Raw genomic sequence first — 22,041 nt, forward strand, 5'->3', positions numbered from 1 at the left:
ATGCATCACCATGCCTGGCTAATTTAAAAGATTTTTATGTAGAGACAGGATCATGCTATGTTGCCTGGGCTGGTCTTGAATTCCTGGTCTCAAGTGATCCTCTTGCCTTACCTCCTAAAGTACTGGGATTACAGGCATGAGCCACTGTGCTAGGCGTATGTTTGCTATTTGATATGGTTTGGCTGTGTCCCCATCGAAATCTCAACTTGAATTGTGTCTCTCAGAATTCCCGCATTTTGTGGGAGGAACTCAGGGGGAGGTAACTGAATCATGGGGGCCAGTCTTTCCCATGCTATTCTCGTGATAGTGAATAAGTCTCACAAGATCTGATAGGTTTATCAGGGGTTTCCACTTTTGCTTCTTCCTCATTTTCTCTTGCTGATGCTATGTAAGAAGTGCTTTTCACCTCCCGCCTTGATTCTGAGGCCTCCCCAGCTATGTGGAACTGTAAATCCAATTAAACCTTTTTCTTCCCAGTCTGGGGTATATCTTTATCAGCAGCATGAAAATAGACTAATACACTATTACTATCATTATCCGTCTTCAAATTTAAGTTCTGACAGCTCCCTCAGGAAACCTTCCTGACCCCCAGGCTGAGGAGCCTCTCTTCTGTGTACCAAAGTCCCCATGCATCCCTCCAACACGGCCAACCCCCTGCTCTATCACTGTTTATGAGTTTGTCTTCTGCACTGGGTGGTGTGAGCTACTGTGTCTTGCTCACTGTTGACTCCTCAGCTCCCAGAACACGGCTGGGCCTAACAGAGATTCTTGGTGTGTGTTTGTTGAATGAATGAATGAATGAATGAATCAGTGCTACATGCTCAGCCTCCTGGAAATGGCCCGAATGTTCCGCCACATATCACAGCGCAGACACTAGATCGCAGGGACCTTGGCTTCCTCTCTTGCCCTAATTTCCTGTGGTCACACCCTGCCTATTGGGGGTGATCAAGGAGGGGTTCCCAGGACTTTCATTACTAAAACCGGGCAAGTCCCAGGCAACGCAGGACGAGCTGGCCACCCTGCCTTCCTGTGAGGCTCTGATTTCATCGCATAGGTGAAAGGGCTGTGAAAGGTGTTTGGAAGGCAGATGCCCTGCTTTTACCATTGGACTTTGAGAGATGAGGGCAGATTATCAGCCTAGGATGAATTACAGTCCATGAGTGTTTATGCATCATCTTGTTCTCAGAATGGGGCAGGAAGGGGCTGTCACTCACATGGGGCAGCTTTGGTCTCCAACTCCTCATTATGAGAAACATCTGGAGGTGGAAACCAGCCTTGCTTAACAGGGTTGCTGCTATCTGTGGTTCAGTGTGTTTGGAGAAAGTTTTGCTTATTATGGACTTTTAGGGAAGGATATGGGTAGGGAAGGAGGCCAAACAACACAGAGGAGAAGTATCCTTTTATGGTTCAGGCCGAAACTTCACCCAGATGCAATCACTTACTGACCTCTGTGAAGCCAGAGCCCGTGTGACCCCAAACCCACCCAGCAACAGTGGGAGGCAGCAGCTGGTACCTGATCTTCCACCAGCCTTCCAGGTTTTTCTGGATGACCTCCACCACAGCCCCTCTCTCCAGGTTCATTTCATCCTGGTCCCGAGCTGTGTACGGGTAGATGACTGTGTACTTCTCCTCTGTGGGGACAAAAGGAAGCTGGGGTCATAAGAGGACACCATGAGGCTTGGGATGCCGTAATCCCCGTGATGCCCTTGCCCGTCGGAGGGAGGATTTCCTTCAGAGATTTCTGGGCACCCCCCTGGCCCTGACCTAGCCCTGGACAGCCCTGTGCAAGCAGCAACAGAACACAGGACAAAGGGTAGATCTCGATCCCTCTGAAACTCCTCAGTGCCACACACTCAGCCTCACCTGCTTCAATCTGTGCTTTGAGTTCACCTTCCTTGACCATCTTTTACAGTATTTCCACCCATGGCATTCTCATCCCCCTTATCCCGGTTTCTTGCCCCCCACCCATACCAGTAATTACCTTGTAACACAACATATATTTGGCTTATTTATTGTGTTTCGTAAGGGTGTGTCTGTTTCCTCTGCTGGAATATGAGCTCCAGGAAGGCAGGGCTTTGTCTGTCTTGTTCATTCCTATGTCTCCAGCACTGGGCATGGTGCTTGGAATGTTTAGCAAATCAGTCAATATACAGTAAATGAGCAAGACCTGAAGGCCCGGTGGGAGCCACCTTGCTCGCACAGAGGAGGTTAAGCTGTCTGTGGCTCCTTACTAGCTCTTGCAGGTGGAGACTTCAGGGAGAAGCTGAACTTTGGCAGTGGAGGGTTTCAGGCTGAAATCATTACTGTGGACACAGCTCACGATTTTCATTACCTTGTTGGTAGCTGATCTTCACTTTTTATTAATTATGTTCAAGTCTTTGAATCCAACCATGCTCGAAGCTTCAACTTTCATTCGTGTGACTGGGATGTCTTCTACCCCACTCTCTGCGGTCCCCCGACCCCTGAAACTGTGGGACCATCCTTACGGCCTCACCCTCCTCCCTGAGAGCTGCCCCCAGCTGCGTCCCTCCCACAGTAGCCCTGGAGGGCCTGGGCTCGGCGGGATGGGTTGCTCATCGTTGCACTCTGGCGGGGTGTCCCACAGAGCTAGAACAGCTCCCACCCCCAGTGTTATCTGCTCTGGCAGCTGAAATGGAGAAAAATGGATGTGTGTCTCAAGGGAGCCCGGCAAGGCGAGGAGAGGGCTCTCCTGTTTTGGTTACATTTCCGCCCCTGGTGAGTGCCTGAGCCAGCTGTGGCCTGGTGTCATGGTTAATCTGCTGTTGCAGACGCTATCTCTTTGGGAAAATACCACATGCCGTCCGCGGCCTGCCCAGCTGGTGCAGAGGGAGGCGGAAAACACACAGGACGTTTATTTATTTATTGATCTAGCCTGCTGACCTGCTCGGTGGGGGCCGAGCTGACTCAAGCTGCACATATCCTGTGCTCAGCACAGTCTGCCGTTCCCCTCCTTCACGGAAGCTGCAGGCTGGGCTGCCGGGCTGGGAGGGGTGGAGGGAAGAATCCAACCCCAGGTGCACAGAACTTCTGTTTGGTCCAGGTGGGACAGGGTGCCACCTGGGTCCCAGAACGAGTGCAGTCAGTCATATGAGCCTGCACTCCTGGGGCCCCGCACCCTTCAGCTGAGTTGCATGGATGGATTTTCTTTTTTTTTTTTTTTTTTGAGACGGAGTCTTGCTCTGTTGCCCAGGCTGGAGTGCAGTGGCACGATCTCCACTCACTGCAAGCTCCGCCTCCCGGGTTCACGCCATTCTCCTGCCTCAGCCTCCCAAGTAGCTGGGACTACAGGCGCCCGCCACCACGCCTGGCTAATTTTTTTGTATTTTTAGTGGAGACGGGGTTTCACCATGTTAGCCAAGATGGTCTCGATCTCCTGACCTCGTGATCCGCCCGCCTCGGCCTCCCAAAGTGCTGGGACTATAGGTGTGAGCCACTGTGCCTGGCCATGGATGGATTTTCTATCACCCAAGTCCCTCTCTGGGATCCATGGATTGCTCAGTGATTGCACACACAGCAGAGGGTGGAAGACCCTGTAGACTGCAGGCCTGTGGGGGCTTCCTCCCTAGCGTGCATTTGCCCTTCCTCTGGTGGTGCTACCAGCCTTTGTCCCCATGGCTTAGGTGAGGCTGAGCTTACCACCTCCTGGAGGGAAGGAGTAGGTGTGGGACCCTGGCCTGGCCAAAGTGTTGCAACTCCCGGCCACCGTGACTGGTTTTATGGATGGCAAGTGATCCTACTGGGTCAGTCGGAAACAATCCTCGGACTTGTGTTGAAGGAGAAGCTCTTTCCTTGGTGATGTCCCTTAAAGGTACTTGCAACTGCTGTCATCGTGAGAGAACGGTGCCAACAAGCAGAGAGGTGGTGAGAGAGTCCCAGGTCCTGATGACAGTTTCAAACCCCCAGATCCAGCTCTGCTTGAAGCTAGCCCTACCCTGGGCTTTTAGTGATGTAAGTCAATACACTTCCCCTTTTGCCTAACCCGGTTTACATGGATTTCTTTCCCTTGCAACTCAAATGAGCCTGAATGAAGGAACAGGTCACTGGTTCAGCCTTATAGAAACCCACAGGCATCATTTTTAACCTGAGAAACTTTAAATACCCAAGGCCAAGAAATCCCCAAGGCTCACTCCTCCCAAACCCACATGCCAACAACATACATGTCACACAAGACAGACGAGATCACTGTTTCTCACATGCAACAGGCACGGGCGGTCCCAGAGCAGGGAGGCTCATGCAGGTGCAGGGACCTGGCTCCAAACACCAAACGGGGAAGAAAACTCCGAGGTAGGCACCTTGACGCCAGCTGATGGCATACAAGTCCCCCAGGGTCCGGCGGCGGCCCACGGGCCGGGGCAGAGAGCAATACCTCCATGAGACTGGATGAGCAGCATGTGAGACGAAGGGCAGAGGGCAGAGGTGAGAAGAAAGCACCACAATGTGTAGAGGCAAAGGTGGCACCAAGCACATGTCCCCATCCAGGAGAGCATTACCTCTGAGTCTAATCCAAGCCCCAGGCATCTTAGGAAGACCAAGTTCCTGAGTATTAACCGTGAACTTGGGTGAAGACGCTTCTAGTAGACATAATCCCATTCCTAGCATGATTATAAAGAGGTGTTAGGCTGAGGTGGGAGGATCACTTGAGCCCAGGAATTCAAGGCTGAAGTGAGCCGTGATCATGCCACTGCACTCCAGCCTGAGTGACAGAGTGAGACCCCATCTCAAAAAAAAAAAAAAAAAAAAAAAAGGCGAGGGGCAGTCGCTTATGCCTGTAATCCCAGCACTTTGAGAGGCCAAGGTGGGCAGATCACTTGAGGTCAGGAGTTCGAGATCAGCCTGGCCAACGTGGTGAAACCCCGTTTCTACTAAAAATACGAAAACTAGCTGGGCGTGGTGGTGCATGCCTGTAATCCCAGCTACTCGAGAGGCTGAGGCAGGAGAATCACTTGAACCCAGGAGGCGGAGGTTGCAGTGAGCCGAGATCACGCCACTGTACTCCAGCCTGGGAGACAGAGCAAGACTCTGTCTCAAAAAAAAAAAAAAAAAGTACTACCTGTGGTGGAGGGAAGAAAATAAATGTACAAACTCAGGAAAATGTGGTCTCGCTCCCATCTTCCAGCTGTGTGACCCTGGGCAAGTCTCCCGACCTCTCAGACCCTGTTTCCTCATATGTAAAATGGGGACAGCAATGAGTGCCTGACAGAGGCGCTCTCACGGTGGTCATCATTCATCATCTCAGGGGCTCTAGTTTCCATGCACTACATCACGACCCCTTAATCTGAGTTGATTCTGATGGTAACCCCGTGTTACCCCCTCAGTGGCTGGTGGGCCTCACAAACACAGAGCAAACCAACAGATGTTTTACTGAGGAGCGTTAGCTGTAATACAACTGAAGGCAAAACCATATGTCAATGCTTTGCTAACCTTTGAGCACAGATATTTCCCCCTTCTCCTCATCCTCTTTTCGGATAAAGATATGCTTTATGTGGCTCCATGCTTTCCCATAACAGTCAACTAAAAGCCAAAAAAACTCAACTCTAGGTCAGGTATTGCTGATACAATAATAACTGTTACTGGTCATTTACTGTTCTAGGTTCTTTGCATGTGGATCTCATTTAATTTCTTCAAAAATCCTATGATATAGATATCATTGTTTCCATTTTTAGATGACAGGATGAGGCTTAGGTTAAATTACTGGCCCAAGATCACTCAACCAGGAAGTGGTACAGCTGAGATTAAAATTCAGGTGTGTCTGATTCCTAAGCCCCTGTTGATGAGTGAAGTGAACTCACTAACTGCCCTAGTTTTAGGAATGTTTCTAGCGGGGAAAGGGACTTGGCTGGGACTTAGCATTTCTGGCATGGCAGGAATCACCATTCAGGACATGCGTAGGGAAGGTTCTCTGGGAAACAATGGAAGTGTGTCTGTCGGTGAGTGGAGGGGGACCCCTGGTCAGGACCACTTAAACCCACAGAGAAAGCAGAGGTTTTTAAACAGATGGGGTCAAATGTCTTGCAAATGAGCTGAAGCACCTCCAGCACCTTGGCCGCCAGAATAATTCTAGGGAGGAATAGTGAACTGTTTTTGGGGATCAGGCTGGGGCCCTCCTGGGTTAGGGCTCCAGCTCTGGCCAGGCTCACCTAGGTTGCTACCAAAGGACCCTAAGAGAGGGTGGGCTTGCCCCTCAGCCCTAATACCATGCCCTGGTTTCCGGTTCACAGGCCATGGAGTCTGAGCCAGTGAGCTGCTGAGACGCAGAGGCAGAGGCCAAAAGAAAAGACTGGGTGAAAAGGCAACCCAGTATAGGCGATGACTGCACAGGTCCTCCCCAGCGAGCAGAGGCTCAAGCTCCTCCCTACCTTCTTCAGGCTGTAGAGAAAACTCATCCTGCACCCCATCCTGGCCCTCAAGGCACGTTGCAGGGACCCAGCCTTGCTCCTCGGCAGTGCTGACGAACCACCAACCTGGGGAAGCGAGAGTGCAGAATGATGTTAGTTGCGTCAAGCATGAGGCCAGGGGGTCAGAACATGATAATCTATTCAGCCACTATACCAGTGAATGCACGGGGTAAGGCTAAAGTTACCATTTTACTGGTACAACACAACTATCAATGTTACCTGCTAACTGCTAAAAGCAGGTCCAGAAACTTGCTCCTGAGCCTGGGACAGGGAAGAGTAAAGTCATCCTAAATGACAACAATAAAGAGGCCGGGCACGGTGGCTCATGCCTGTAATCCCAGCACTTTGGGTGGATTGCTTGAGTCCAGGAGTTCAAGACCAGCTTGGGCAACATGATAAAACCCTGTCTGTATGAAAAATTTAAAAATTAGCCAGGCATGGTGGTGCATGCTTGTAGTCCCAGCTACTCGGGAGGCTGAGTTGGGAGGATCACCTGAGCCCAGGAGGTCAAGGCTGCAGTGAGCTATGATTGTGACACCGCACTCCAGCCTGGGCGACAGAGTGAGACCCCCATCTCAAAAAAAAAAATAAATAAATAAAATAAAGAACGTTCACCTTCACTAAGATGTGTGATGCACCCATCGTTTCACTTGCATTAAATACAATCTTCACATTATCATCCCAATTGCACACATGAGGAAACGGAGGCTCAAAGAGGCAAACCGACTTGTCCAAGTTCACGTGGCTTGTGGTAGAGCTGTGATGTGTGCACAGGGCTGTTTGATTGTAAAGGCATTGTCCTTAGATGCAGATTTAGCATCTGCTTCAAAGGCCTCTCACCCCGGCTCAGACATTCCCTAATGAGAAGGGCCTGTGGGAGGGAGAATAATGACTCTCTCCCCACAAAGATGTCTGTGTCCGAATCCCTCAAACCTGTAAATATATTAAGTTACGTGGCACTAGGGAATTAAGGTTGCTAATCTGCTGACCTTAAAATAGGGAGTTTATCCCAGATTCTCTGGGTGGGCCTAATGTAATCCCAGGGGTCCTTAACATGTAAGAAGGAGGCAGAAGTGACAGGGAGATGTGGCTGTTGAGGAAAGACACAGAGAGGTGCAACATTGCTGGCGCTGAAGAAGGAAGAAGGGGCCATGAGCCAAGGCGGCTTCCAGGGTCTGGAAAAGGCAAGGAAACAGATCCTGTTCGGAACCTAAAGAAAGCAATGGGGTCCTGTCGATCCCTTGATTTTAGGCCAGTGAGACCATGCTCAACTTCTGACCCACAGACTATTAGATAATAAATATGTGCTGTTGGCCAGGCGCGGTGGCTCATGCACGGTGGTTCTACGATTTTCTAAAGATTTGTGTTTGTAAATATTTGTATGAAGATAAGGAAACTGTCATAACACAATGATAGCAATGGCAACAATGATGTGTCAGATACTGTCCCGAGTGCTGCACGTCCACTCCTAGCTTGCTAGATCCTCACCATAGCCTTATGAGGTGTGTATTATTATTGCTGCCATTTTACAGATGGGGAAGCCGAGGCTCAGCGACTCTCTCAAAGTCACAAAGATAGAAAGTAGCAGAGCCAGGATTCAAACCCAGGCGGTCTCTGAGCTCTTAACCATTTTCACTAATGCCTCACACACTGCTGGAGGGAGGATAAATCAAAACAGCCACTGTTTTGGAAGCAGACAAGTTGGTGGTATCTTAAAATTTAAAATATGTGTGTCCTGGCTAGGTACAGTGGCTCACGCCTGTAATCCCAGCAGTTTGGGAGGCCGAGGCGGGTGGATCACCTGAGGTCAGGAGTTCGAGACCAGCCTGACCAATATGGTGAAACCCTGTCTCTACTAAAAATACAAAACTTGGCCAGGCATGGTGGCATGTGCCTGTAGTCCCAGCTACTTGGGAGGCTGAGACAGGAGAATCACTTGAACCCGGGAGGCGGAGGCTGCAGTGAGCCGAGATCGTGCCACTGCACGCCAGCCGGGGCAACAGAGCGAGTCTCCGTCTCCAAAAAAACTAAATAAATAAAATAAAATATGTGTATCTTAGGGTCCAGCTGTTTCACTTCTTGGAATCTAACCTGAAGAAACCCTGACGTGCAGACAGACATGTTCACACTGGAGTACGAATACGAATATATCAACATGGCTCACTTGGGCACTGAATACTACGCAGATGTGAAAAAGTATCAGAGGAGCTAGATAGTAACTAAAAAAAGTTGCAGATCAACATGTATACAATGACACCATTGGGTTTTTAAGAAACCCACAAAAATACATATATATACATATAAAATATGATGTGTTTGTGTATATGTACAAGTATATATGTACGAATGAGTACCTGTGTATGTATGAGTGTATATATTCACATGTACACACACACACACATACACACATGTGTATATAACATTTCCAAGAAAGATTCATACCTAATGGATAGAAGGGCTATCTAGGGTTCAGAAAAGGGGTTAGGGTTGAAGCTGGTAGAAAAAATGATTTTAGTTTTATCATTAATCTTCTAAGAATAATGTATCCAAGTATTACTTGGATAAGTACAATATAATTAAAAATAAATGTCATCAGTGTGTTGGCTACTTGAAGATGTAGCCACTCACCCTCTCCTTTCTTCTTGCTGCCCTCTGGACATACCAACCCTCTTCCTGGCCCCTACTCTTCTTCCCAGTCACCCAAGCTTCCTGACTTCCTGCAAGCTGGGGGCCCAGGGCAGTGGGTGCTCCTGTCTTTACGTCCCCATGGTTGTGTCCTAGCCACATCACACAATCTGCACACGCTCATTCTCAGGAATCGGAAAGTCACATGGCCTTAGGCGCTGCTGGAGTTAGTTGCGAATTCCGGCTCTGCAGCCTGTTGTGAGATGCGGGGTGAGTGACTGAGTCATTTGGAGTCATGGTTGCATCAGCTGTGAAGCAGGGATGGCAACTCCTATGTTGAGTAACGAAGGAAGTTTGGCTGGCTGGCGCTGGTCTCATGACTAATGCCACCACCATCCAGATGATGTTAGAAACATCATCTTTCTCCTCTTCTTTGGACCTCAACTAGCCATTGGGCTGTCACAGAGACTGACCCACTAATGATAGGATTAGCTAATGTCACATGTTAGCCACAACAAACCCAGTGGTTTCCACTGCATTTTCCCAGGGAGGACCTGCTTATTTCCTGCTCTTTGCCTTCAATGGGGTGCAATGGCTGCTTTGTAGCTAAGGAAGGCAAAGGGGAAGGAAACCCATATTTTTTTGAGCATCTACTGTGTGCTAAGCACAAGTTTAAGCACTCTTTGTATATTATCTCACTTAATCTTTACAATCACTCTTTAGAGCAGAAATTTTTATTTTGTAGATAAGAAAACTAACAGTCAGAGAATGAAGCCACCTGAACCACGGTGAAATGTGGAATTCTGATGGAAATCCAGGTTAAGCGTCTCAATCATACCACATTCTGTCCCAGACCCAGCCAGTGTCCATGACCAGTGGTCCCTGTGCTGGGCAGGTAGGCTAAGGAGACAGGGAATGTGTCTGTCCCATTAGATCCCAGAGCAATGGAGCCTTCTTGAAGACTCCCATGGGTAAGCAAAGGCAAACCAACAGAACACATTTCCAGTGAATGCTGGACTGTGTCTGCAAATGCTTTAGAACCAGAAGGAATGTTTATAAAATGTCAACGTCAGAACAAATCGGTACCATCTGAACCAAAAGGATAATGGTGAGTGGTGACCAGGTGGGATATTCAAGCACAGTGATCAAATAGGGGCCTCTTTCTAGGAGACCCTCAGCTGGATCTACGGGAACTGGCCAGTCTGGACTGGCCTTTTCAGTTTCTGAGTTTCCAAATGTTTCATGTCCTAGGGGCTTGGTGACAGGGTAGTGGGAGAGGGAGATGGTCTAGGTCCCCACCTGACTCATTCTTCTCGATGATGTCCACCACCTGCCCCACGCTGAGGCTGATCTCCGAACTCTCCTGCTTCTGGTAGTTGGCCACCACCACATACTGCTCCAGCACCATGGGGTCCACTGAGGTTTGGTCACCCCCTGTGGATAGGAAACAGACATGACATCTGGTCACCACTCATGCATGAAAGAGCAGGAGCCAGAGCAGTAGGGCGGGTCAAGAGGACATTCCAAATAAAAAAGCAGCAGTTATAGGACTCGTCTCAAGGGTGACTTCATCCATTCATTCTTCTATTCATGTGCTTACTCAATCACCAAAATTGACCAAGTGCTATTTGCAGGCACTGGGGGTTCAGAGTTGATGAAGATATGGTACCTGCCCTGAAGATGTTGACAGCCTAGTGGGAAAGCTCATTCATTCATACTTAGCCATCCCTCCATCCATCTGTCCATCCATCCAAACATTCATCTATCTGCCATCCATTCAACCATCTATCCACTCATGATATATCCAATTAAACACCATCATCCACCAACCATCTCATCACCCATCCAAAATCACTCGCCTATTAATCTATGAAATCACCAGTGATGTTCCAGATACTCTAAAGAGTACAATGGTGAATAAAACAGCTATGACTCCCAGCCTCAAGTAACTCAATCTAGTCACACAGACAGACATGTACATAAGTATATATAATTCTGTATAAGATACAGAATTATATAAGCATTAGTTTATGATAAATTGCTAGAAACAACCAGGATGCTGGAACAGAGAATGAAGGGGAAAGACAATGCTATATTAAAAGGGGTGGCTGGCAAGACCTCCCTAAGGAGGTGACATAACGCAGGGACCCGAGAGAGGAGGAGCGATCATGAGGAGAATGGGGGAAGAGCAGCATAGGCACACTCTGAGATGGGAAAGGACTTGGGGTCTTCGGGACTGGAAGGAGGCTGGGTGAGGAAGTGCATGGAAAGAATGGTTCTGAGTGAGGTCTCCGAGGTAAGCATGGGTCAGATCAGGCAGGGCCTTTGGGGCTAAGTAAAGAAGTTGGGTTGCTTTTAACCTTGAAGTAGAAAGTCAATTAAGGGGTTTGAGAAAGGAATGACAAGAGTTACATCTTTAAAAAGATAATTCTGGCTGCCATGTGGGGAATGGATCAGAGGTTGGCAAGAAAGAAAGCAGGAGACTAGCTGGTAGACATGAAGTTGTCAAGGAAGAGGTGAAGGTGGCCTGAACCAGGGCAGTGGCAGCAGGAGGGAATGAAGTAGAGAGGTGCTCCAGGGAGGCTGTGCTATGGGATTCAGGGTGGACAGCTTCCTGGGAGTCGTGCGGCCCTGGTTAAGCACTAAGACATATCTGACAAATAAATGAAAAGATAATGCAGAATACAGGTGATTTAAATAGCAAGGACATCTGAGTTCAGAGATCCCAGAGAGAAGTGGGCAGCTGGGTGACTTTCAGAGCATCAGGCTAAACGTGGGGGAAGGGCAGCCAGACATTTGTGGTCACAGGAGGGCCCTGGTATTCTAAAAGTCCTGATTCAAAATAGTCTTTCCTATTGTTCCTAAAAATCATTAAAATATCCAGGAAACCCCACATTTTTGTGTCGAAATACACCCAGTCAGCCAGGCGTGGTGGCTCATGTCTGTAATCCCAACACTTTGGGAAGCCGAGGAGGGTGGATCACCAGAGGTCAGGAGTTCAAGGCCAGCCTGGCCAACATAGCGAAACCCCGTCTCTATCTACTAAAAATACAAAAACGAGCTGGGCATGCTGGCATGCGCCTGTAGTCCCAGCTACTCAGGAGGCTGAGCCATGAGAATCGCTTGAACCCGGGAGGCAGAGGTTGCAGTGACCTGAGATCGCACCACTGCACTCCAGCCTGGGTGACAGAACAAAACTCCGTCCTCTGCTCCCCGCCCAAAAAGACCAAAAAACCAAACCAAACCAAACCGAAACCACCCAATTGTGGAGCAGTGTGGGACAGCCAGTGCACAGAGCTGACTTTGTGCATCTCTCACCACTCTGTTGGGTGATGTCTTGTTGGTAGCTCGAAATTCGCCATGGTGGGAATATTTACACCACAGAAATTGGCAAATGCTACAAAGCAGGGCTTCTCCACCGGAGAGCTGGTAGTTAAGCATCCACCAGCACACCACTGCACTCCAGCCTCTGCAACCAGAAGCAGCACAGAAGCCCCTTGTTAGAACCATGCGGTCTGGATTTTTGATGTGAAAAAGCAGAATAGGGCATTGTAGCTGGGTGAAGGGTACTGCTTCTTGGCTCTGTGCCCATGCTCTGGCCACTCCCTCTCCCTGCCTGAGGGTAACAGGGAAATGGGAGGGCCTTTGGGCTGGGCACAACCCTGCTGCTTGCACTCTGCATAGAGAAAGCATGAGGAGAACAGACGAAGAGAGAGCAGGAAAGAAACAGAAGATGCAGGTTGATGGTTCAGAAGATCGGGCAGGAAGCAGCCTCAATGAGGGTCTATCACAGCCTACAGACAGCACAGAAACCATCCCAACACAGCTGCCCTGCAAGCTGGATACTGCCACCCCCATTTTGTGCGCAGGAACACAGAGGCTCAGAGATGTTAAGCGACTTTCTCTGGATCACACAGCTGGCTATGGACAAAGCTGGACTCTGTCCACTTGACTCCAGGCTCTCCTGGGTGTTGCGGCACGACAGTGAGAAAAGAAAAGATGACGGAGGAAGAAGGGTGGTCTGAGGCCTGCAGGCTCTCCTTCCCCAAGGGCCTGGTCAGGCTCAGTCTGACATCTCTGCGTGTCTCTAGGCTTGTCTGCTATTTCCAGCCCTCTCCTCATCCTCCACATCCCCCGAGGTCAGGTGGCAGGGCCGACTTTTTCTAGACTCAAGATGACAGTTCCCCCAAGCCAGCCCAGCCACGTGAGCAGTGGCCTGAGAGCGGGCTGCTTCACGCCCCCTTCCAGCTGGCCCCATTAACAATGAGCTTCTCGAGGGCAGAGGCCTTGACTGCCTCTGAACCACCTGGCACTTACTAGCTCCTTAAAGGTGCTGTGCAGTGAATGAATGAATGTAGGATGCTGGCTTTTGAAGGTTCTTGACTACCTGTGTCCTGGTCACTAGACTCACTCTTCTCTGAATCCAATCCAGCATCTACCCCAGGATACAGGCCTGCCTGAGGGCTCAAAACCCGGGGAGTGCAGTTTCCCTTCTGTCTGGGTCCTCAGGTGAGCTGGACCAGGTAAGTGTGCTTCCCTGTGCCTCAGCTTGAGAGAAAGAACTGGAAAGGAAAGAGAAAAAGCAGCCACTTCACAGCCAGGTTGGTGCCTGCACCTGCTGCCTAGGTTAATGCTCAAAGAGACATGCCCACGTCTTCCAGGCAGGCAGTCGTTGGCTGGTGTGGGGTCAGGGAGTGGCTGTGAGGATTTCCTCACAGAGCTGCAGGTTTCACGCAGGAGATTTTCTGTGCAGTGCTCCATCACCCGGCTTCACCATGTCCTCATGAAGCCACACCCTCTGCACCAGGGTCTGAGAGGGGCTTCCCTGGGGCCAGGGGAGGGGAGGGGAGGCAGATGCTGTAACTGGTCTCTGTCCTGCCCCTCCAGTCTGCGCTCCATACAGCAGCCAGAATGCTTGCTCAAAAATGCTACTCTGATCATGCCACTCAATGCTCAGCACCTGCCATGGGCTCGGCTTGCCTTCTGGTCTTGTCTTTTGGCCACTTCATCCCTGGTGCACCTGCAAAGCACAAAGGTGCCTTTGCAGAGGCTATTTTCTCTGCCTGGGATGTCTCAACCTCTCCTTCTTATTTCAATGGGAACCACCTATTCTTAGCCTCCTAACTGGTCCCTGGTACCAGCCTTGACCCTGCAATTTATTTGATTTTTTTTATTTGTTTTTTTTTTTTTTTGAGATGAAGTCTTGCTCTGTTGCCAGGCTGGAGTGCAGTGGTGCAATCTCGGCTCACTGCAACCTCTGCCTCCCGGGTGCAAGCGATTCTCCTGCCTCAGCCTCCTGAGTGGCTGGGACTACAGGCACATGCCACCACGCCTGGCTAATTTTTTGGTATTTTAGTAGAGATGGGGTTTCACCATGTTGGCAAGGATGGTCTTGATCTCCTGACCTGGAGATCTGCCTGCTGTGGCCTCCCAAAGTGCTGGGATTATAGGTGTGAGCCACCGTGCCCGGCCATTTTTTTTTTTTTTAGGACAGAGTCTTGCCCTATCGCCCAGGCTGGAGTGCAGTGGCACGATCTCAGCTCACTGCAACCTCTGCCCCCAGGGCTCAGGCGATTCTCTTGCCTTAGCCTCCCGAGTAACTGGGACTACAGGCATGCACCACCACACACAGCTAATTTTCGTATTTTTAGTAGAGATGGGGTCTCATCCATGTTGGCCAGGCTGGTCTCGAACCCTTGACCTCAAGTGATCCGCCTGCCTCGGCCTCCCAAAGTGCTGGGATTACAGGCTTGAGCCATTGCGCCCAGCTGCCATCTGTTTTCAATATAGCAGCTAGAGTGATCCTTTTAAAAGATGTGTCAGAACATGTTTCTCAAAGGTCAAGTCCCTGTGATGGTCCTCATCTCACTTGTGAAAACCCTCAGTGGCCTACAGGGTCCTGTCTAATCCGCCTCTGATCAGTTTTTTTTTTTTTTTTTTTTTTCAAATAGATTTGGGGTTTTGCCATGTTGCCCGGACTGGTCTTGAACTCCTGGGCTCAACCAATCCACTTGCCTCAGCCTCCCAAAGTGCTGGGATTACAGTTGTGAGCCACTGTGCCTGGCCTTTTGATATCTTATTAGACCTCATCTCCTTCACTCTCCCCAGCATGGCACAGATGGTTACTTATCCCCCATCCTCTATTTCTTCTATAGTAATAGAATTCCTGAGTTTTGGCAGGGCACAGGGCCACTTGGAATAAGACTCCTTTATAGTTGGGAGTGGTCATGTAACTAAGTCCCAGACAATGGGATATAAGTGTGGAATTGTGTGCACGTGCTTGGTAAGAGTCCTTACAGGAGGTAACTGGCTCCGCGTCACCCTTTCCTCATTACTGCTGGCTGAAACGGCAATGTGATGGCTGGTGCTGCAGCAGCCATCTTGGGTCATAAGCAACCTTGGGAATGCTGGTGTTGCATGGCAGAGCAGCAAGATGGGGGCTTGGGTCCCTGCTACCATTGAACACTCTATCACTCCTGGACTATCTCTGGGATTTGAACTAAGAAGAAAAAAGTTCAATTGTTTAAGTCACAATTATTTGGGATTTTCTGCTACTTGCAGTCAAACCTAATTCACTTGTATCTTTGGTTGCTAGGCTCTGACCAGTAGCATCCCTGCCAGTCCTTCTCGTGCAAAGCCTGTTTCTACTGCAGGGAATTTTGCATTTGCTGTTCCCTCTGCTAGGGACAGTTTTCTCCAGATATGTGCATAGCCTTTGCTCTCCTTTCCTTCAGGTTCCTGCTCAAGTGGCATCTTATCAATGAGACCTTCCCTGCTTGCCTCATTCAGTTTTATTTCTTCCATAGTGCTTTCAAAAACTGTCATAGGTTCTGTATATTTACTTGTCTCCTTGTTTACTTTTCTACTCTAGAATAGAAGTGCCACAAGGGCAGGGACAGTTTCTTGTTCACTGCTATATTCATACTGCCTGAAGGCTCGTAGGCCCGTGATGTGTTTTGGTGCAAGGGGAGCTAAGAATGCATATATATACATATATATATATTTAAATATGTATATCAAATATATAATACATTTTTATAATATATATTTATATATTATATATAAATATATATTTTTAAATATATATAATATATAAACATATATTTATATATATTTTTTATATATATATATATATATTTTTTTTTTTTTTTTGAGATGGAGTTTTGCTCTTGTTGCCCAGGCTGGAGTACAAAGGTACAATCTCGGTTCACTGCAACCTCCACCTCCTCGGTTCAAGAAATTCTCCTGCCTCAGCCTCCTGAGTAGCTGGGATTACAGGCATGCACCATCATGCCTGGCTAATTTTTGTATTTTTAGTTGAGACAGGGCTTCGCCATGTTGGCCAGGCTGGTCTTGAACTCCTGACCTCAGGTGATCTGCCTGCCTCAGCCTCCCAAACTGCTGAGATTACAGGTGTAAGCCACCACGCCTGGTTGAATGTTTTTATATTTTTTAAGAGCTGTAAAGAAGAAGGAGAAGAGGAATGAGAAAATGAGAAAGAATTATTGTTATTATTGGTGGTAGTAGTGACAGAGACTGTATGTGGCCTATAAAGGCTAACATATTCACTATCTGACCCTTTAGAGAAAGTTTGTCAACCCCTGGCCTAGAACATGGATGGCTTCTTACTAGGGCTCAGTAAGTGTCTGAATGAAGGAAGGAACAGTTTAAAACTCAGCTTTGCCGGGCGCAGTGGCTCACGCCTGTAATCCCAGCACTTTGGGAAGCCGAGGTGGGCGGATCATGAGGTCAGGAGTTCGAGACCAGCCTGGCCAACATAGTGAAATCCCGTCTGTATTAAAAATGCAAAAATTAGCCAGGCATGGTGGTGTTTGCCTGTAGTCCCAGCTACTCGGGAGGCTGAGGCAGGAGAATTGCTTGAACCCGGGAGGTGGAGGTTGCTGTGAGCCGAGATCACACCACTGCACTCCAGCTTGGGCAACAGAGTGAGACTTCGTCTCAAAAAACAAACAAACTAACAAAAAAACCCCAACCCCCACCCCATCCCGCCCCAGCTTTAATGACTTCCTATCTCAGGGAAAATTCAAATGCCTTCCTTCACATTTCATTTTGTTTATACACGTGTCTTTTCTACCAGACTGTGAGAATGGTTTCCACCTGGGGACCTAGAGCACTACCAGGTACAAATAAAGTTACTCATTTAATATTTATTAAGCACCTAGTAGGTGTTTAAATAAATTATAAATTAATTATACATTAAATAAATATTGAATGAATAACTGTACCTGTTGTTCATTCAGCATCCAGCACAGGTGTATAATAGACATTTGTGGGGTGAATGAACACAGGATAAATGAAGACTTCTAGAAACCCTTCCTCCTCTACACAAGGCTCCAGGCATCCTTATAAATTTATAATCTTATAAATTAAAGATGACTCCTTCTTGCCTGTAAGTAGAAAGAGGGCTTCAGTTAAGTGAAGATCCAGTTAAGTCAGGTTACTCTGTCCAAAAAGCTCAACTTTTGCCACCCAGTTTTAACACCTGATGGTGGCACAGTTGCATCACATACAATTTTCAGGACTCTGATGAATGCACTGGGCATTTCTGCACTAACTCTCCTAACCAGTGTGCCAATGGGATTTGGCAAAACTACGAGCAGTGACAGAATGACAGAACCAAGGAATCATGAGATTTGCTATAAGCAAGACAGACAGCCAGGAAATGAGGGCAGAGAGCTCTGGGCTGGGACTCTGGGTTGGCTGGAGCACACCCCGGACTGGCACAGGGCTCAGGGCTGGCACTTCCTCCAAGACTTGCTCTGGGGCCAGGTCCAAGACTACAATCTCCTTGCTGTTTTTCCGTGGCAGTAGCTTAGACTGTAATTCTCTGCCATGAAGTGGTTCAGAGAATGCATGGAGTTGCTTTTTCAGCACCAGTTCTTTCAGAGCAAGTTGCTTCATTTCACTCAGAGCACTCAACTTATTGAAACTGATGAAAAAAAGTTCATTCATTTGATCTACCAGGATTCTCAAATTAGGCTTCAGGACAAAGTTGCTTCATTTCACTCAGAGCGCGCAACTTATTGAAACTGATGAAGAAAAGTTCATTCATTTGATCTACCAGGAGTCTCAAATTAGGCTTCAGGACGTTTAGTTGTTAAGTGAAGACACCTACCGGTGGAGGGTGATATTGCAGCCAAGCTCTATAATGCCATAATAATTGCAATGTCTAAATGTTGAGGCAGGCAACTAAAGCTAAATTCTAGGAGTTGCCAAGTGTGAAATCAAAGGATTCCTAGGCAAGGATTATCACTTTTGTGGCCCAGCAGGAAATATGAGAGAAGAGGGGATGAGAAAGAGGAAAGTCTGACATTGGAAGGGTGATTTTTATTATCAAGTGTTATAAAATATTCTCAAGATGTACAGTGCCTAATCTACCACAGAAGTTTTCTATTTGGGGATATTTTTTCTTCATGATGACATGTCTTGAATTTTTAAGATGAAGGGTAAAGGGGATTTTCCTTCCAAAAATTCACTATACTGTCAATCTTGCTGAAAGAGTCAGTAAACAAAGAATGCTTTTAAGTAAAGGTTAGAAAAATCTGGAAGAAATATGTTCCTCAAATAATTGGATGATCTCTTGACTTTTAGTGAGAAGATTCATTTTCTGCAAGATGAGCAGAATTTGAGACCACATTAGCCAAAGTCTGTAGGAACCAGCCAGCCAGCCATGACTGGGAAACGCCAGAGGCAGATAAGCCTTCTCCAACGCAGAGTTTTGGTGTAGAAATCTCAGGAGTTAGTCTGTCAATGTTAGATCCCTTTAAAATTCAATCCAAAAGGCTTATTCTAAAATAAAGGAAGTGTTCAAAGGTCACATAAGATATAAGGCTAATCCCAGCTTGGGTTCTTAGTTTGAATGAAGAAAGATGCTATTTTCCAACCAGTTGAACTATAAATAAATTCATCCCCATCATTTCAGGTGAATGACGTAACAGCAGTCACCACAAATTAGAGCTTTTTCTCCCTTTTCCAGACAAATCCCCTCATCAAGCCCGTTCCGACTGGACATTTGTGTTTGTCACAAACCAGAGCTGTCTCTTTCCTCTCTTCTCTACCCTCCCACACCCATTCCTTCTAGGGAAAGTCTCTGCATACTCAAAACCAGAAACTCTGCCAGCCCAAGAGTGGCAGCTCCTCTTCTCTCTGCTCTTTTCTAAGAAACATATAATTATCCCCGGGGCTCGGGAACTATTTGCAGCTTTAGCAGGATGCCATGGCTCTGGCCAGTACCTATTAAACTAGAAAGAGGAGCTATAAATGGACTGGTTGGGAAAAGGCTGAAGTTAATTCTCGACACCATTCCTTGAGGCAGAGAGAATGACTGTGGGGCTTGTGAAGTTGACCACAGGGCCCGTACCCAGGGGCAGCAAAGGTACTGGAGCTTTTGAAATTGGAATTTCTACTTGATATGGTTTGGATCTGTGTCCCCACCCAAATCTCATGTCGAATTGTAATCCCCAATGTTGGAGGTGGGGACTGGTGGGAGGTGATTGGATCATGGGGGTGGGGCCTTTATGAATGGTTCAGCACCATCCCTTTGGTGCTGTCTTGAGATGGAGTTCTCAGGAGATCTGGTTGTTTAAAAGTGTGTAGCACTGCCCCTCTCTCTCGGTCCTGCTCCTGCCATATAAAAACTGCTTGTTCCGCCTTTGTCTTCCACCACGATGGCAAGCTCCCGGAGGCCTCCCCAGAAGCTGAGCAGAAGCCACTGTGCTTCCTGTACAGCCTGCAGAACCATGAGCCAATTAAACCCCTTTTCTTTATAAATTATCCAGTCACAGGTATTTCTTTATAGAAGTGTGAGAATGAACTAACACACTACTGCTGGTCAGGGGCACCCATGTACTTTAAGTAACAGTAGTAGCAGTAATAAAAACAGCATCAAGCATATATTACTGACAATGTGCCAGGCACTGTTCTAGGTGCCTTACAAATATGGTTATAAACCCTATAACAATCCCACAAGGCAGATTGCTATGATCAACCCCAGTTTACAGATGAGAAAACTGAGGCCCATGAGAGGGGGCATCCTTCTTCACTTCTAGGATCTCTGCTTGCACCCCTGATCCTCATCAACTCTTTCAAACCTCCTGGCACCCTAGGAAATTAAAGAGCACTGGATTCTGGAAATTCTGAAGTTCACATTGGCTCCAGGTAAGGTATGGGCCGGGGCCTTTGCAGATGTGGAGGATGATCTTGGGTGGCAGGAAGAAAAAGTTGGGCCACTGTTTATATAAATGTATAAACCCCAGGGGAGAGCTCAATCATTCCTCTGTGCATACGCAATTTCCCACTTTCTCTTTCTCCATAATTGCTTCTGAGAGAAGAGTTGTGTCATCCAGGAAATGGAAAGATTATTAGGAGGGAATATAATGTATTTTAGGGAGAACGGCAATAGGGATGGGAATCGCTTGACACTGCATCTGCCATTGCCCAAAAAGGGCTGGGATCTGGTGCCGAGGATGTCTAATGGATATGGCCCAAATCTACCACACATTCCTGCTTCCCAGCCTGTGCCTGGCCATCCCCTCAGCCGGGGATGCCCTTCACTCTATGGAAACCTTCTGATCCTTCATCAAGACCCAGGGTCCCTCCTTTCCGACCCCTTATCACACCTGAGAAGAATGCTCTTAGCTCTCAGCTACCATGTGGCTCTGTATAAAGTGGAACAAAGGCATTCAACTCCCGATAGCATGGCTAGGAAGAAGTCTGCTTCCCCTTCTCCACGAAGGCATTCTCTGAGAAAGACTCCAAGTCTCAACCACTTGGCAGTTTTTTGGTATATTGGATGAAACAACCTCAAATGCTATTTTTGGGAAATGGGATGGGGTAACAACCAATCAATCAAGCATCCATCCATCCATCCACCCATCCATCCATCCATCCATCCATCCACCAATTCAACCACCTCTCCTTCCCTTCCCTCCCTCCTGCCAACCATCCATCCACCCACATCACTCTATCCTCAGCATGGAACCCAGGGCCTGGCGCACAGTAGGTGCTCAGGTGGAGTTTGCCAAAAACTGAACGAAGAGAAGAAAATAGAAAATATTCTTACCAGATTTCTTTTTCCCAATGTGCTCCCTGTACAGGAAAGAAAGGGGGTGGGAAAGAGTAATGAGTCAGTACTTGTCATGTATTGACATGAGTTATTCTGCTAGGAAACTGAGATTCTCCATCCCCACAACATCGTCAGTGAATGAATAAAATCCAGGCCAACTAGAGGGACCCTGACTTCTTCAAAGAGAAAGAATTTCTCTTAATTTTCCCCCTTTGCCTGATAAGTGCTCTGGTGCCTTGGGGACCAGTGTCTCCATTTATTTGTAGGCTGGAAGCCCTGGGGAGGAGCTGAAGGGGATTGCAGTTTGAAAATAGGAGTTAGGTCCTCACACTGCACTGAGCCTGATGCCTACCTCATCAGGCACAGCAGAAGTCCCTGCCCCATTTCTTGGGGTCCCCTAAGCCATAGACATGGGGCAGAAAGTGCCTGGCAGTAAGTGTACAGGGAACACATTAAAACTGGGCAGAAGTTTGGACAACAGTGAACACAGTGCACCTCCCTAGTGGTGAGAAGGGAGACACTACTATGGGCTAGAATTCACAGGGAATAATAGTGACTCCCTTACATTCGTCAACCATGTCAGAGTTTATAAATGCAACTGTATCAGCCAGGCGTGGTGTTTCACGCCTGTAATCCCAGCACTTTGGGAGGCTGAGGTGGGTGGATCACCTGAGGTCAGGAGTTTGAGACCAGCCTGGCCAACATGGTGAAATCCCATCTCTACTAAAAATACAAAAATTAGCTGGGCGTGGTGGCACATGCCTGTGGTCCCAGCTATCGGGAGGCTGAGACAGGAGAATCAATTGAACCTGGGAGGTGGAGGTGCAAGTGAGCCAAGATCGTGCCACTGCACTCTAGGCTGGGTGACAGAGCAAGACTCCACCTTCGGAGGGTGGGGAAAGCAACTGTATCACA

General features: G+C 48.0%; 1 protein-coding gene across 1 annotated transcript in view; it reads right to left on the reverse strand.

The window, feature by feature from the left end:
* SH3PXD2B (SH3 and PX domains 2B) overlaps window positions 1-22,041 on the reverse strand; it is a 121,774-nt gene that overhangs the window by 19,105 nt on the left and 80,628 nt on the right. The window contains exons 6-9 of the mRNA XM_054488693.2: window positions 21,124-21,149; window positions 10,341-10,475; window positions 6,378-6,482; window positions 1,514-1,631 (exon numbers count right to left, since the gene is read on the reverse strand). Coding sequence (XP_054344668.1) covers window positions 1,514-1,631; window positions 6,378-6,482; window positions 10,341-10,475; window positions 21,124-21,149 — 384 coding nt within the window. The remainder of the gene's footprint in view (window positions 1-1,513; window positions 1,632-6,377; window positions 6,483-10,340; window positions 10,476-21,123; window positions 21,150-22,041) is intronic.

Source organism: Pongo pygmaeus, chromosome 4, assembly GCF_028885625.2.
Source record: "Pongo pygmaeus isolate AG05252 chromosome 4, NHGRI_mPonPyg2-v2.0_pri, whole genome shotgun sequence".
In the NCBI taxonomy this organism is placed as follows: Eukaryota; Metazoa; Chordata; class Mammalia; order Primates; family Hominidae; genus Pongo; species Pongo pygmaeus.